This window comes from Thamnophis sirtalis, unplaced genomic scaffold (assembly GCF_051295495.1).
Source record: "Thamnophis sirtalis isolate CommonGarterSnake01/CBP01778 unplaced genomic scaffold, rThaSir2_p1.2 scaffold_4, whole genome shotgun sequence".
NCBI lineage: Eukaryota > Metazoa > Chordata > Lepidosauria > Squamata > Natricidae > Thamnophis > Thamnophis sirtalis.
The window spans coordinates 116,921,521-116,934,400 of record NW_028261384.1 but is presented as its reverse complement, the minus strand read 5'-3'; the positions used below and the strand labels follow the sequence as shown (position 1 = coordinate 116,934,400).

General features: G+C 41.4%; 1 protein-coding gene across 4 annotated transcripts in view; it reads left to right on the top strand.

Annotated features, from left to right (window-relative positions):
• HSPBP1 (HSPA (Hsp70) binding protein 1) overlaps positions 1-10,649 on the top strand; it is a 31,643-nt gene extending 20,994 nt beyond the window's left edge. For all 4 annotated transcript variants that reach the window (XM_087713866.1, XM_087713868.1, XM_087713867.1 and 1 more), the window contains one exon: positions 8,623-10,649. In XM_087713866.1, the coding sequence (XP_087569992.1) occupies positions 8,623-8,700 (78 nt within the window). In that variant the 3' untranslated portion in view covers positions 8,701-10,649. The remainder of the gene's footprint in view (positions 1-8,622) is intronic.
• Positions 10,650-12,880: the final 2,231 nt, after the last annotated feature.

Sequence of the window (12,880 nt, the reverse complement as noted above, 5' to 3'; positions counted from 1 at the left end):
TGTGTGGGACCTTCTCACAAGACTTAAAAGCAGGGTGAGCAGAGATGATGGGCAGGGCATCCAAAAGAGCAGAGATGGGTGCAGTTTAAGAGGAGGAAGCCCCTTAGCTTACTGAGACTCAGGGCTGGGAGGCAGCAAGCTAGGAATGTGTTGGATTAAGTGGGTCCTCACTTAACGGCCGAGGCATTTGGTTAACAACAGCAACCAGGAATGCTTGCTGTTGCTAAATGATGCACCCATGTGACACTGAACTTTATAACCATGTTGCTTAGTGATGGAAATTTCCAATCCCAATTACATTAGTTAACTGAAGACTACCTTTGTAACTAAAGTAGTTTTAGTATTTATAACTTTGGGGTTCAAGTCGTGTCTGCCTTGGGCTGACAGTCTGTTGGTTATTCCCCACTTCCATGATGCAGTGATGCTTGAGCTGAGCTAGGCTGTTTTTTCATTATGACCCCAGATTGTATATTTGCATCTTCTTACAAATTACAATGACCTTTCCTTTCAAAAACATTCTGGAAGATGATAAAGGCAGAGATCGTGCTGATGAAGATTAAAAATTAATTATGTATTTAATGAGGAAGATAATGTACTTTTATTGGATTAGTGGGTAGCTTACTTAGTAATTTAAGAAACCTACTAAGTAATTTTAGAACATAAACTGCCTACAGTAGGAGACCCTATACCAGCGATGGTGAACCTTTTTTGGCTCGTGTGCCAAAAAAAGGGGGAGCACAGGGGGGGTCATGCGCGGGCATGCCGCACCCATAATGCAATGTGCGACCCCAGCACGTATGTGCGAATGACAGGTGCAACCCCCCCCCCATTTTTTGCATGCTTTTTTCGCCCTCCCCAGGCTCCAGAGGCTTTATAGGAGCCGGGGGGGGTGTTAAAACAACCTCCTCGCCCCCCCCCCCCCCCCATGGAGGCCCTTGGAGTCTTCAGGCACAAAAAACTGGTCCTACGAGCAAACCGGAAGTTCAGGAACAGACTTCCAGTTTGCTTGTAGGACCAGTTTAAGCCCTCCGGAGGCTTCCCTGAAGGCTCTGGAGCACTAAAAACGGCCCAACGGACAAACCAGAAGTTCTGGTTTGCTCATAGGGTCATTTTTCGTCTTCTGGAGCCTTCATGGAAGCCTCCGGAAAGCCCCTGAAGGTTCCGGAGGGCTTAAACCAGCCCTATGAGCAAACTGGAAGTCCGTTCCCAAACTTCTGGTTTGCCTGTAGGATTATTTTTTTGCGCTCCGGAGGCTTCAGGGAAGCTCCTAAAGCTCCGGAGAGCCTCCATGGGGGGTGGCGGGGAGGCTGTTTTCACCCTTCCCAGGCTCCTATAAAGCCTCTGGAGCCTGGGGAAGGCGAAAAATGGCCTAAAAAAAAAAGGGCTAAAGTCAGCTGGCCAGTGCATGCATGCATGCTGGCCAGCTGACAGGGCAACGCCTCGTGTGTCCTGACAAATGGCTCCGCGTGCCACCTGTGGCATGTGTGCCATAGGTTCGCCATCCCGGCCCTATACCATTTCAAACAAGTGACTATTTAGTCTCTTCTTAAAAACCTCCAGTGATGAAGCACCTACAACTTCTGAAGGCAAGCCTGGTTTATTGTTCTCACTGTTAGGAAGTTTCTCCTTAATTCCAGGTTGCTTCTCTTCCCTCTATTGCTTCTTGTCTTCTGGTGCTTTGGAAAATAAGTGGACTCCCTCCCCTTCGTGGTGGCCCCTCAAGTACTGGAATACTGCTATCATGTCACCTCTAGTCCTTCTCTAGACTATCCATACCCAATTCTTGCAAACGTTCTTGCAAATTTGTCTCCAGGCCTTTAATCATCTTAAGTTGCTCTTCATTGCACTTTTTGATGATAAATTTACACAAAAATCCATTAACTTACTTCCAAGGCCAGTATGGTAACCCATAACTGATCATCAACTGAGCAGAAAATGATTGCCGATTCTCTGCTGTTAGCCCCGCAAATCAGTTTTTGTCTTTTTGCAGGAATATGACATTTATGGACTTATGCATCACAGACTATATTAAGTGGGCACATTTTCTAATGCAGAAAGATAGTATATATACAGGTGGTCCTCGACTTAGACCATAGACCATAGAATAATAGAAACCTTAGAGCCACAGACTGAACAGGGTAGCTGAAGGTCCCCAACCTATGGGCCACTAGCCCATTAGTGAGTCATAAGGTGTTTGCAACCTGTCTGTGGAAATAGTGGGTGAGTGTGTGCATGCGCATCCCAACTTATGTGAGCAGTGGCCAAAAGCAGGCACACATGCTCCATTTGCAGGAACGGTGGGCACTGGGCATGCATCCACACTGCTTGTGCAAATGGAGCCATGTGCATGCGTTTGCCAGCTGCTCTTGCAGAATTATCCCCCCCCCCCCAGCCGGTCCACAAAGCTGGAAAGGAAATATGTATTAGAACTTCAAGTTTGCCCTGATTGTTCCTCATGCTTTGAGTGTTAATGTGTACATCTGAATCCTTTTTGACTTCCTACGTCTCCTATTTTGTATTTGAGTTCTCGTTACTTCTCATCACTTGATTGGTTGTCTTGATGTTTATGCTTGTCTTGAAGTTCATACTTGGGATTAAAGACTTACAACCATTCGCTTTACAACCGTTCAAAGTTACAATGGTACTGAAAAAAAAGTGATTTATGACCAGTTCTCACACATATGTCGCAGCACCCCTAGGGTCAGTGATCAACATTTGGTTGCTTGGCAACTGGCATGTATTTACTATGGCTGCAGTGTCCTGGAGTCATGATTATCATCTGCAACCTTCCCAGCTGGCTTCCACCTATGGGGAAAGCTGGGTTCATTTAACAACTGTATGATTTGAAAAAAAAACTGCAGTGATTCACTTAACAACCTCACTTAACAACCTCATGCAAAATCAGGCATTATGCACTTAGCAACTTCCTTGCTTAACAATGGACATTCTGGTCATAATTCAAGAACTATCTAAATACAGGGTCCCATTGTTCAACACCCAAAAGGACACGTGGAAGATGGTGGCTTTCCATGCAATGCAAGCTGCATTTTTGAATCTCTTTATATAACTGAGACAGGCGGCCTGGTACTCTGTAAATGTTTGGGACTTCAGTTATCTTCAGTACTGTCCAATATGGCCACTGGCGAAGGATTGTAGGAGTTGTAATCCAGAGCAACCACAGGGCACCAGTTTGCCAAATCGTGGTTCTAGCTTTGTCCTCTCTGCTTTAGCATGAATTGAAGATTGGGCAGCGGGAGGAAGGGAGCGATGTTACATTTGTGGAAGTGGTTCGTTCGCTATTTTCCCGGAACAGACAATTTTCCCACCCCTTGCTGTTAGCAGTCGACAGTTTTCAACGAACATAGCAATTAGGTTGCACTGGGCTTGATAATTAAACAATTGGCATAATGTAGTAAGTAGAGGGGATGAGAAAAGCAACTTCACGGCACTGTCTTTTAACTACCACCCTTCCCTTTCTCTTTGCCAGGCTCCATAGCACTGCCAGATGGAAACATCATGCACAAGTAGTTATGGGGCCATATTTGCAACAGACTCGGGAAGTAGGTTTTTCTGTGGCCTAGCCTGCTGGGCAGGTATAAGCCCAAGTAAGGCTTACACTTTCGAGTTATTATGATAAGCTACATCCTAGTATACCTCCCTGCTTATTTCTAGTACAGATGGAATATCCATTGCCTATTCAGCTATTTCTTTCTTACAAAGATAAAAAAAAGGAGAACGGTTTGATATAGTAGTTAAATCATCAGAGTAGAAACTCGGATGTTGCGAGTTTCTATTGCCTCTTTCATGCACAAAGCCAGCTGGGAAACTTGGGGCCAGTCATTATCTGTCAGTCCTGGGAAGAAGAAGGCAGGAAAAACCACTTCAAATGCCTTGCCAAGAAAACTAGTCCAGACAGTTGCTAGGAATCAACAATGGCTTTAAGGCATTTAGAAAAAAAAACCACACAGAGATTTCTTCACTGAGAAAACTGCTACACTGGGATTCAGCTGAGGCCTGATTCCCTCTGTTCATTGCTGTTGGGTCATCTCTCTTTTCCCCATCCAAGCTTCAAACCTCAAAGGCATTCTTTTAAAAAATAAATAAATCCCGGCCCCTGGAGGCAAGTTCTACGCATTTCAGTGATCATCTTCCTCATATTTCCTCAGCTCTGGGAAACTAATCAGTTTCTCTGGTTGTGTTCGTTTTTATATCTTGTCCAATTCTTTTCTTCTAAATAATACCTATTTGATTTGTTCTTTTCAGATACCCAGGGAAAACAGTTCCCTGGTATATTTGTTTGTTTGGTTAACTGAGCATTCCCTAGATCAGTGTTTCTCAACCTTGGCGACTTTAATTCCTATGGACTTCAACTCCCCCAGGAATTCTGGGAGTTGAAGTCCACAGGATTTAAAGTCGCCAAGGTTGAGAAACACTGCCCTAGATGATTGTATGCACATGTATGTGCATATAAATACAAATTGAGTATTTATATGAGTGAATGTTGAGTTTTATTATCTAATCTTTACTTTGTGCACATTTCTTTTTTGTTATTGTCCCACACTTCCTTTCCCTTTGTGACTGTAAGCCGCCCTGAGTCCCCTCAGGGAAAAGGGCGGCCTATAAATAAACAAATTGAAATTGAAATTGAAATTGAAATTTGATAAAATTGTGTGGTTGAAATATATCTATTTTCTTTCTTAATTTATCCCTGCTTTGAATTCTCTCACTTTCTTTTGTTGGATCCCTTATGTCATATCTTGAATCGTTAGCTGTTTGGATTCTACAGATAATTATATGTCAGATTCTACAGGTAATAAACCCTAATTTATTTAGAGATTTTATATGGCTGTCCACTTACTTTCATAAATATGAAACCAATTGCTAAGCATCCAAATTTAGTTCACGGGGATGTTGCAGTGGTAGAAAGTGTGAAAAATGGCCATGAGTCACTATTTTCAGTTCCTTTGTAACTTTGAACAGTCACTAAATGAACTGTTGTAAGTCAAGGACTATTTGTATTGTATAGAGTAGACAATATGGCATTGATAAAGCCACTCCGCATTCCTAGGGATCAAGGCTTTATGATTCCTCACTAAACTCTCTCTGTTTCATTTCATTTTATTCACTGTTTGGTTTTTGGTTTTAATTTTCTCTTAATCCTTTCTTTTACATCACTACTGATGGTAATCTTTCCGGCAGGGAGTATATTGTTTATATTCGTTTCATGCAGGTCACACTCTGAGCTTGCTTGACTAAAGAGCTTGGCTAAAACACTTGAGATATAACACATTTAAATCCAGTATTTTAAAAAAGCAGCCATAGCTTTATATTGTAACACTTAAATGCATGATTTCTTTTTGTGCTTACAACTGCTGGAAGCTAGTTTGAAATGAAATGTTTTTTAAGCTACAGCATACTCAAAATTGGGCTTTAATGGATGTTGGGGGTGGGTGGGAGGAGGACAGCCAGTACAGATGAAATAGATTTGATGCTACATTTGTCCTTACAGATAGTCCGCCTTTAGAGACCATAATTGGGACTGGCGACTTGGTTAAATGAAGTGGTTAAGTGTAACCATGACAGTGTTCACATTTACTTCAGCTCTTCTTTGCAATATGTGAGGTTTGGTAATAAAGGTACTTTTTTATAACCGTAAATGGTTGCGAAATGAGGACATAATAGAATGTGGGAATAGCCCTGGGAAATAAGGTGACCATGCCTAGGAAACAGGTAAGTGACAATATAGCCTGCAGTTGGATGATGGGCAGGGAAAGAGAAGGGGCCCTCCCTAGTTTCTTGGGCTGTTAAGGAGACGGTGGGAGACTTATACGTATTCTCTCAATGGAGGAGATTTGCAAGATTCTATTACTCCAGCTTCACAGTGAAATAGACTTAGCTTATCTGGTGATATTTCCCATCTGTTCTACCTGTGTGGCTGACACTATGAGGCCCCATGCTTATTAGTCATGATTCAAAGGATTATTTTCCCATTTTTTTAGTCTAAAGATCACTCGTAGAGCACCTCTTTCTGCTCACAGTTTGACAAAGACGCTAAGTGGGGGGATGAGGATGACTAAAATGAATGGGAAGCTGGGAAGGAAAAATGGAACTTACGTGAGCCGTTTGCAGCTTGAGAAAATCTTGCAACCTCAAGGTCAGACGCTGAAGATATTCGAAATGTGCAGATTGTTTCCCAAAGTGAAATGCTTAACCTGGATTGGTGGACAGTGGACACAGGGTGGTCTAGATGTGGTCTCCAACCTTGGCAGCTTTAAGATTTTTGGACTTCAACTCCCAGAGTTCCTCAGCCAGCAAAGCTGGCTGAGGAACTCTGGGAGTTGAAGTCCACAGGTCTTAAAGTTGCCAAGGTTGGAGACCACTGGCCTAGAGGAAGGAAAAGAGGGCTTTACTATGATGTGCTTCACACCAAAACCTCAGAACTGGCTTTATTCTATCCCTATATGGATCTGTCAGTAAAGTTTTATTCTTGGTAACAAAAATGTCCCAGGAGTTTATTCTGCTGTGCATGCCAACAGGATGGTGGACAGAACATTTGAGCAAGGATGAATAAGGACAGTCCCGTGCTCCCCTGCAGAGATTTTGGTCTCCCTTTCCACAGTCCCTAAACATTGGCCACATAAGTGGGGACTGATGGACATTAGGGCTCTGCAGGGGGGCTGGGTTACCTGTTGCCTAAGACTCTTGCAAGTCCTTAAATTAAATTCATGTGGACTGTAGCCTGATTGTAAAAGCTTTTTCAGATAGTTATTTTGCTCGCCTGGAACAAGTTCCCTGTCTCTTTCCTGCAGTTTCTTCTGTGAAGGAAGGGGAAATGGACGATTGGATCCAAGTTTTGTTCCAGTTATAGTAACTGCTGAGTTCTCTCTTTGGCATGGAATAGGCCTCCCACTTCCAAGTAATCCTGCTAGAATACAGCTCTTGAAATTTAAAAAAAATTTTTTTTCCCCACTTACAATTAAGGAAAACTAACACAGGTAGTTGACTGACAACAATTCGTTTAGTGACAAGTTTGAAGTTACAATGGCACTGAAAATAGTGACTTATCATCATTTTTCTCACTTATTACCGTTGCAACATTCCCGTGGTCACGTGATTTCCATTCAGATGCTTGGCAATTGATTCATATTTACGACGGCTGCAGTTTCCCAGAGTCACATGATCCTCTTTTGCAACCTTCTGCAGAAACTTCAGTTGCTTAACAAATGTGGCAAGAAAAGTTGTAAAATGGGGCAAAACTCACTTAACAAATTTCTCACTTAGCAACTTAGATTTTGGGCTCAATTGTAGTGGTAGGTTGAGGGCTACCTGTATTTGATGGAGGCAATTATTCATTCTTGTTTAATATGGGAGCTTTCCAAATAAAAATGTCTTACCTTTCTCTCCCCCTCTTCACCCAAAATGGGAGTCTGAAATTGTCCCATCAGAGAACTGAGTCAGGGCATGCCTACAAGTAATCCTTGATTTATGATTGCAATTGAGCCCAGAATTATACCTGTGAGTCACTCCAGTCATTAAGTAGATCGCCATGTCATTGTGCCCAGTTTGATGACTTTTTTTTCTGTTGCAGTTATAAATTGAATGCTGCAGTTGTTAAGTGAATCCATTGCAAATGGCATTTTTTGACAGAAACAGGAAGTGCCAGGTCGAGTAAAAAATGAAAATCAGGATCATGTGATTGTGAGGTGCTGCAAATGGCCATAAATCTGGGCCAGTTGCCGAGGGCCCAAAATGTGATCATGTGACTGCAAGGGAGACCTGGACATCAGAATTGGGAAGGTCCATCATAACTTCGAATGGTTCACTAGGCAACCAGTTGCAAGTCAAGGACTGCCTGTATTAGCTATGGTTGTCTAACAGTATATTACAGGAATTACTGTATTTTTTGGAGTATAAGACGCACCTTTTTCCCTCAAAAAAGGGTGAAAATCTGAATGCATCTTATACCCTGAATATAGCATTTTTGGCCTCCCCAAGTCCCTCCCCCTTTGCAAAAATGGCCGTTCATAGCCTTTAGGAGGCTTCCAGAGTGCTCCTGGGGGCTGGGGAAAGGCAGAAATGAGCGAAAAATGGGCTAGTTTTTGCTCATCCCCCACCCCCCCGGAGCACTTTGGAAGCCTTCTAAAAGCTATACATGCCCCCCCTTTTGTTTACAAAAAATGCCCCCTTTTTTGCTCGTTTTTGCCCCTCCCCCAGCCCCCAGGAGTACTCTACAAGCCTCCTAAAGGCTATGCATGCCCTTTTTTTGACAAAAATCGGGCCTGTTTTCGTGAAAACCGAGCCGTTTTCGTGAGGTCTGCAGAGTGCACAAAGTGCAAAAACTTTTTTTTTAAATTTGCCTCTTCAAATTCTTGGTGTGTCTTATACTCTGAAAAATACAGTAACACAAAAGTCATTTGTGGGACAGAATGAAAAAAAACAAACCAATAGTATTGAGATTGAGGTTTTGCCAGTAAGGCAAATGATTGCTGCCTGCACTGAAAATTCTCATTAGTTTGGACTTTTACTGACAGGGGTATAAAGTTGCAGAAATCCAAGAATGTATTGATCACCTATTCTTTTTTCTTTTCTTCTTCTTAAACTTGAAAAAATAAATAAATAAAGGAGGAGCTGGATTTCTGCGAGACCCTGCTGCGTCTTTGCTTCCACAGTCAACCTGATGAAAACAACATGGACCGGTAACTTGGCTGTTTGATGGTTGAAGTTCACACTCATATTTGGATCTGTGCTGGTTGGTGGCAGCCTCTGATGGAAATACCCACATCTATCCTACATCCGCTGAACCAGCGGTAAGCTGGAGTAACAGAAGATCTTTTGGAAACTGAGCTGTGCTGCTGTTAAGCTGAATGATCAGCAGGAAGACTTTCATAAGCTGTTGCTGCATAACTTCCTTTTCATCATCCTGCGAAATTCATTTGTCTACCCTTGTAGTTTACTGGTAACTTTGCCCATCACAGTGTAGCTTCCCTACTGTAAAAACCATAGTTTTAAAAGGATTCAATCTCCAACTTTAACTGGGAAATGAACCCTATGTCCTATTGTGCTTTGCTTGTTTTCATAGTTGCAGTGCTTAGAAGGGAGGGGTGAGCTTGAGTACTTTTTAATGGCTTGGCCATTAAACCTTGGAAGAAAAATCAATTGGCAGTTTTTTTTCTCCTTTAGGATACTATTCCCAAGTATGTGCCTTCCAGATGTTTGAACTTTCACCCCCATCATCCCTTAAACTATCAAAAACAGGGTTTATAATGCTTTATCTAAGTTCATGCAGTAACAATTGAAGTCCACAGGTATGAAGAATAAAGTTTGGAGGGTGAGGGAGATTCTTTTCTAGCTATCACTCAAAGACAGGAATGTTACTACACTGTTCTTGAACACCAAAATGCTTTTAACACCTCTCAGATGGCACGGGGAGGGGGTGGGGGAGACAGTAAAAATTAAAACACATCTGAAATCAGCCCCGCCCCCCTCTGGACTCACAAGAGTGATAAGATTTTGGTGCAGAACACCAGGAAGCCTGGCTAGCGCCATATTTTAATCTATTTTAGTTCAGGAACCTGCTTAGCACAATGGCTCATTCTTGGGGATGATGGGAAGTAGGGAATCCTCAAATTTCTTCTCCAAATGTGTAATCCAGTAATGTTCGTTTCTTCAGCAAAATGAGCTTTTGGTCCCTATGTAAAAATGCAGGATCTGTATGATAATTATCTTTAAAAAGTGTTTCAAATATGGGAAAACTGAAAAAAGTACCATATTTTTCAGAGTATAAGGTGCACCTTCCCCCCCCCAAAAAAAGAGGGTGAAAATTTGGGTGCATCTTATACACTAAATGTAGCCACAAACAAACACACACACATATGGGCCCCAACCCTTTGGCCTCTGCCTCCCAGCAATTTACCTCTGCAGCAAAAGGGGCTTGCAGAGGCTTCAGTAACAACCCCTACAGCCTCAAATAGCTGACAATAGTGAGAAATTGAAAGTGAAACTTGCTGTTTGCTCCACGTGGCAAATTGCTGGGAGGCAGATTTTTTTTTCTTATGCTGATCAGGCTGTTTTGCTGCAAGGAGGTAAATCAATAACTATAAATACCTGTAGAATGTTCAAAATAATTAGACTGATTTTTTTAAAGCCTGTTTTATTATTATTCTAGACAGCTTGACAAAATGAAGAAGCTTTTTAAAATAAATGGTTGATCTGAAGAGGCCCCGTGCTAATGTTTTAAAAAGCGCTATTCTTTTAAATAGCAGAGAATAACTATACTTCCAGAAAGCATATCGATTTTAACAGCATCTGTACAAGTATAGTATGAAATATAACACCACAAACAGTGTATATTGTCTGCACTCTTTGTTGCAAAGAGGCAAATTGCTGAGAGGCAGAGACAGATATTTTTCCATTGTTTTCCTCCCCAAAATCTAGGTGTGCCTTATACTTCGGAGCATCTTATGCCCTGAAAAATACGGTATGTCAGATTGGGCAGCTTGAAAGGCAGACAGAGACTGTTGCTTCAGTAGAGGTAAAGTTAAGTGGTCTGATTTCAGAAAAGTGCCCTTGTTCGACCATCACCGATTTTGATGAAATTTTTGGTGAACATGCACACATGTCCCCAATGAACATTGGTAAAGTGTTACATGTGCCGATGCAATACTTGCAGAGATATAGTCATTTGTTTGACCCCCATACAGCATCCTTCTACAATATGACTCTGAGGTTCCAGGAAGTTTGAGACGTAATATCTCTGGCAATATTTTGTTGGGAGAAACAAAACTTGGCCATCTTGTACAACTTTTTGTGCTCTGTTAAACAAAATAATAGAAACATTCTCATGAGCGTTCTCCATTTAGACAATTTGGAGCAAAGTTGGCCAAAATTATTGCGGCTTGAAAAAAGGTTAAAGTTTGGCTTTCTAATGTCTCTGGAAGGAAAGGTATGAGAAATGTGAAACTTTGGGCATAATAACTTAGCAACACAAGGTTTTCGAATATAAAATTTCATTCTCCTACTGCTTTCCGATAGTTCACAAATTGAGTGTAAAGTTGATGTTTTTTGTAAAAATGCTAAAAATAGGTGTGTGTTTTTTAGCACACTTTGACAAAAAAAGACCTGAAAACTCTGTTAAATCATTCTCATTAGAAAGAGTATGTTTCAAACCCCGTAAAAAATGAGGGTTGACGTATAAAACCCTAAAATTAGGGACAATTTCGCTGATGTATAAAACCCTAAAATTAGGGGCAAAGGTAAGGACCTTGCTTTGGCAATGTCACATGCATTCTATTATTTTTTCGTCTTCTTTGTTTCATATAGACATACTATTATATTGTGTTGGTCCATGGTGACATTGTCACTACCAGTTCACGCACTTGAACCAGCAACCCCATTTGCCATAGAGGGCACGCCCGATAGCTGTGCAATACCAGCCACGGGTGGGTTTCTTGGTTCAGGATCCCAAGCCTGTAGTTTGGTTTCTTCCTCGAGGTTCCAAAGCCTTGTGTGGGTATCTGCCCAGTTCCCAAGCCGACAATTGGGCAGCTTATCCTAGGTTTCCAAGCCTAAAGTGGGTATCTTATATGGTTCCAAGACGAAGTCCGTACTGTTCATATGAACTGCCAAATTCCAACAATCACTTATTTATTATTGAATTTACGCACCACGTTCTTTAGCGTCGCTTCTGGGAATTGATACTGTCAACCTGACGATGTAACTGAAGGCACTGGAAGTACACAGAGAAGATGTGGTTCTGGAACCCAAGAAATATCTTGCCTTTCAGGCCAATAAAATGAATGAGCAGGGCCTCACGGATGCATAAATGTTACCAACACATCATTTTGTTTGATTGAAATTTCCATGATGTTACCTACCCACCATTTTTTGTCATAAATGCAAGCAACATAACAACTGGGAAATATGTCAGCTAATTTTAAATTTGGATCAACGGTATTGGACATTTTGGCCACAAAGAAGAGTGAGTCAAACTATTCTCCAAGGCACCTGAGGGTAGAACAAGAAGCAATGGGTGGAAACTAATCAAGGAGAGAAGCAGCTTAGAACTGAGGAGAAATTTCCTGACAGTTAGAACAATTAATCAGTGGAACAGCTTGCCTCCAGAAATTGTGAATGCCCCAACACTGCAAGTCTTTAAGAAGAGGTTGGATAGCTCTTTGACTGAAACGGTATAGGGTTTCCTGCCTAGGCAGAGGGTTGGACTAGAAGACCTCCAAGGTCTCTTCCAACTCTGGTATTGTATTGTATTGCTGCAAAATCTGAAACACAGAAGTTATATAAGGTTCTGATGTTATGTCAGAAATATGATAACTACACTTGTTCAGTTCAGAATCCTATAGCTGCAACATGCTAACGTCTGGCATCACTGAAGCACTTATAGCACATTTAATCACTGTCATTAGTATAGAAGCACCACTAGTAGATTAATAGATTCATATAGCATTCAAGAAATGAATTACACACTTTAAACTCCAGCATAAATGAAATGACTACCGCACAATATAAAAGAATGCTTGTTGTTGTAACTGACATTGCCATAGCAATTTCTTCACCTTTGTCCCTATTTTTAGTACTTCAGTGATGAAAAACCAACCCTCCTTTTTTAGGGGGTTTGAAACACGTTCTTTTTAATGAGAACGATTTAACAGTTTCCAGAAGGCCTTTATTTTTGTCAAAGCGGGCAGAAAATACCCTATTTTTGGCATTTTTACAAAAAGCTGTCAAATTTACACTCAATTTGTAAACTATTAGAAAGCAGTAGGAGAATGAAATTTTATATTCGAAAAGTTATTATGCACGAAGTTGCACTTTTATCATACCCTTCCTTTCAGAGATATAAAAAAACCGAACTTTTTTTCGAGTA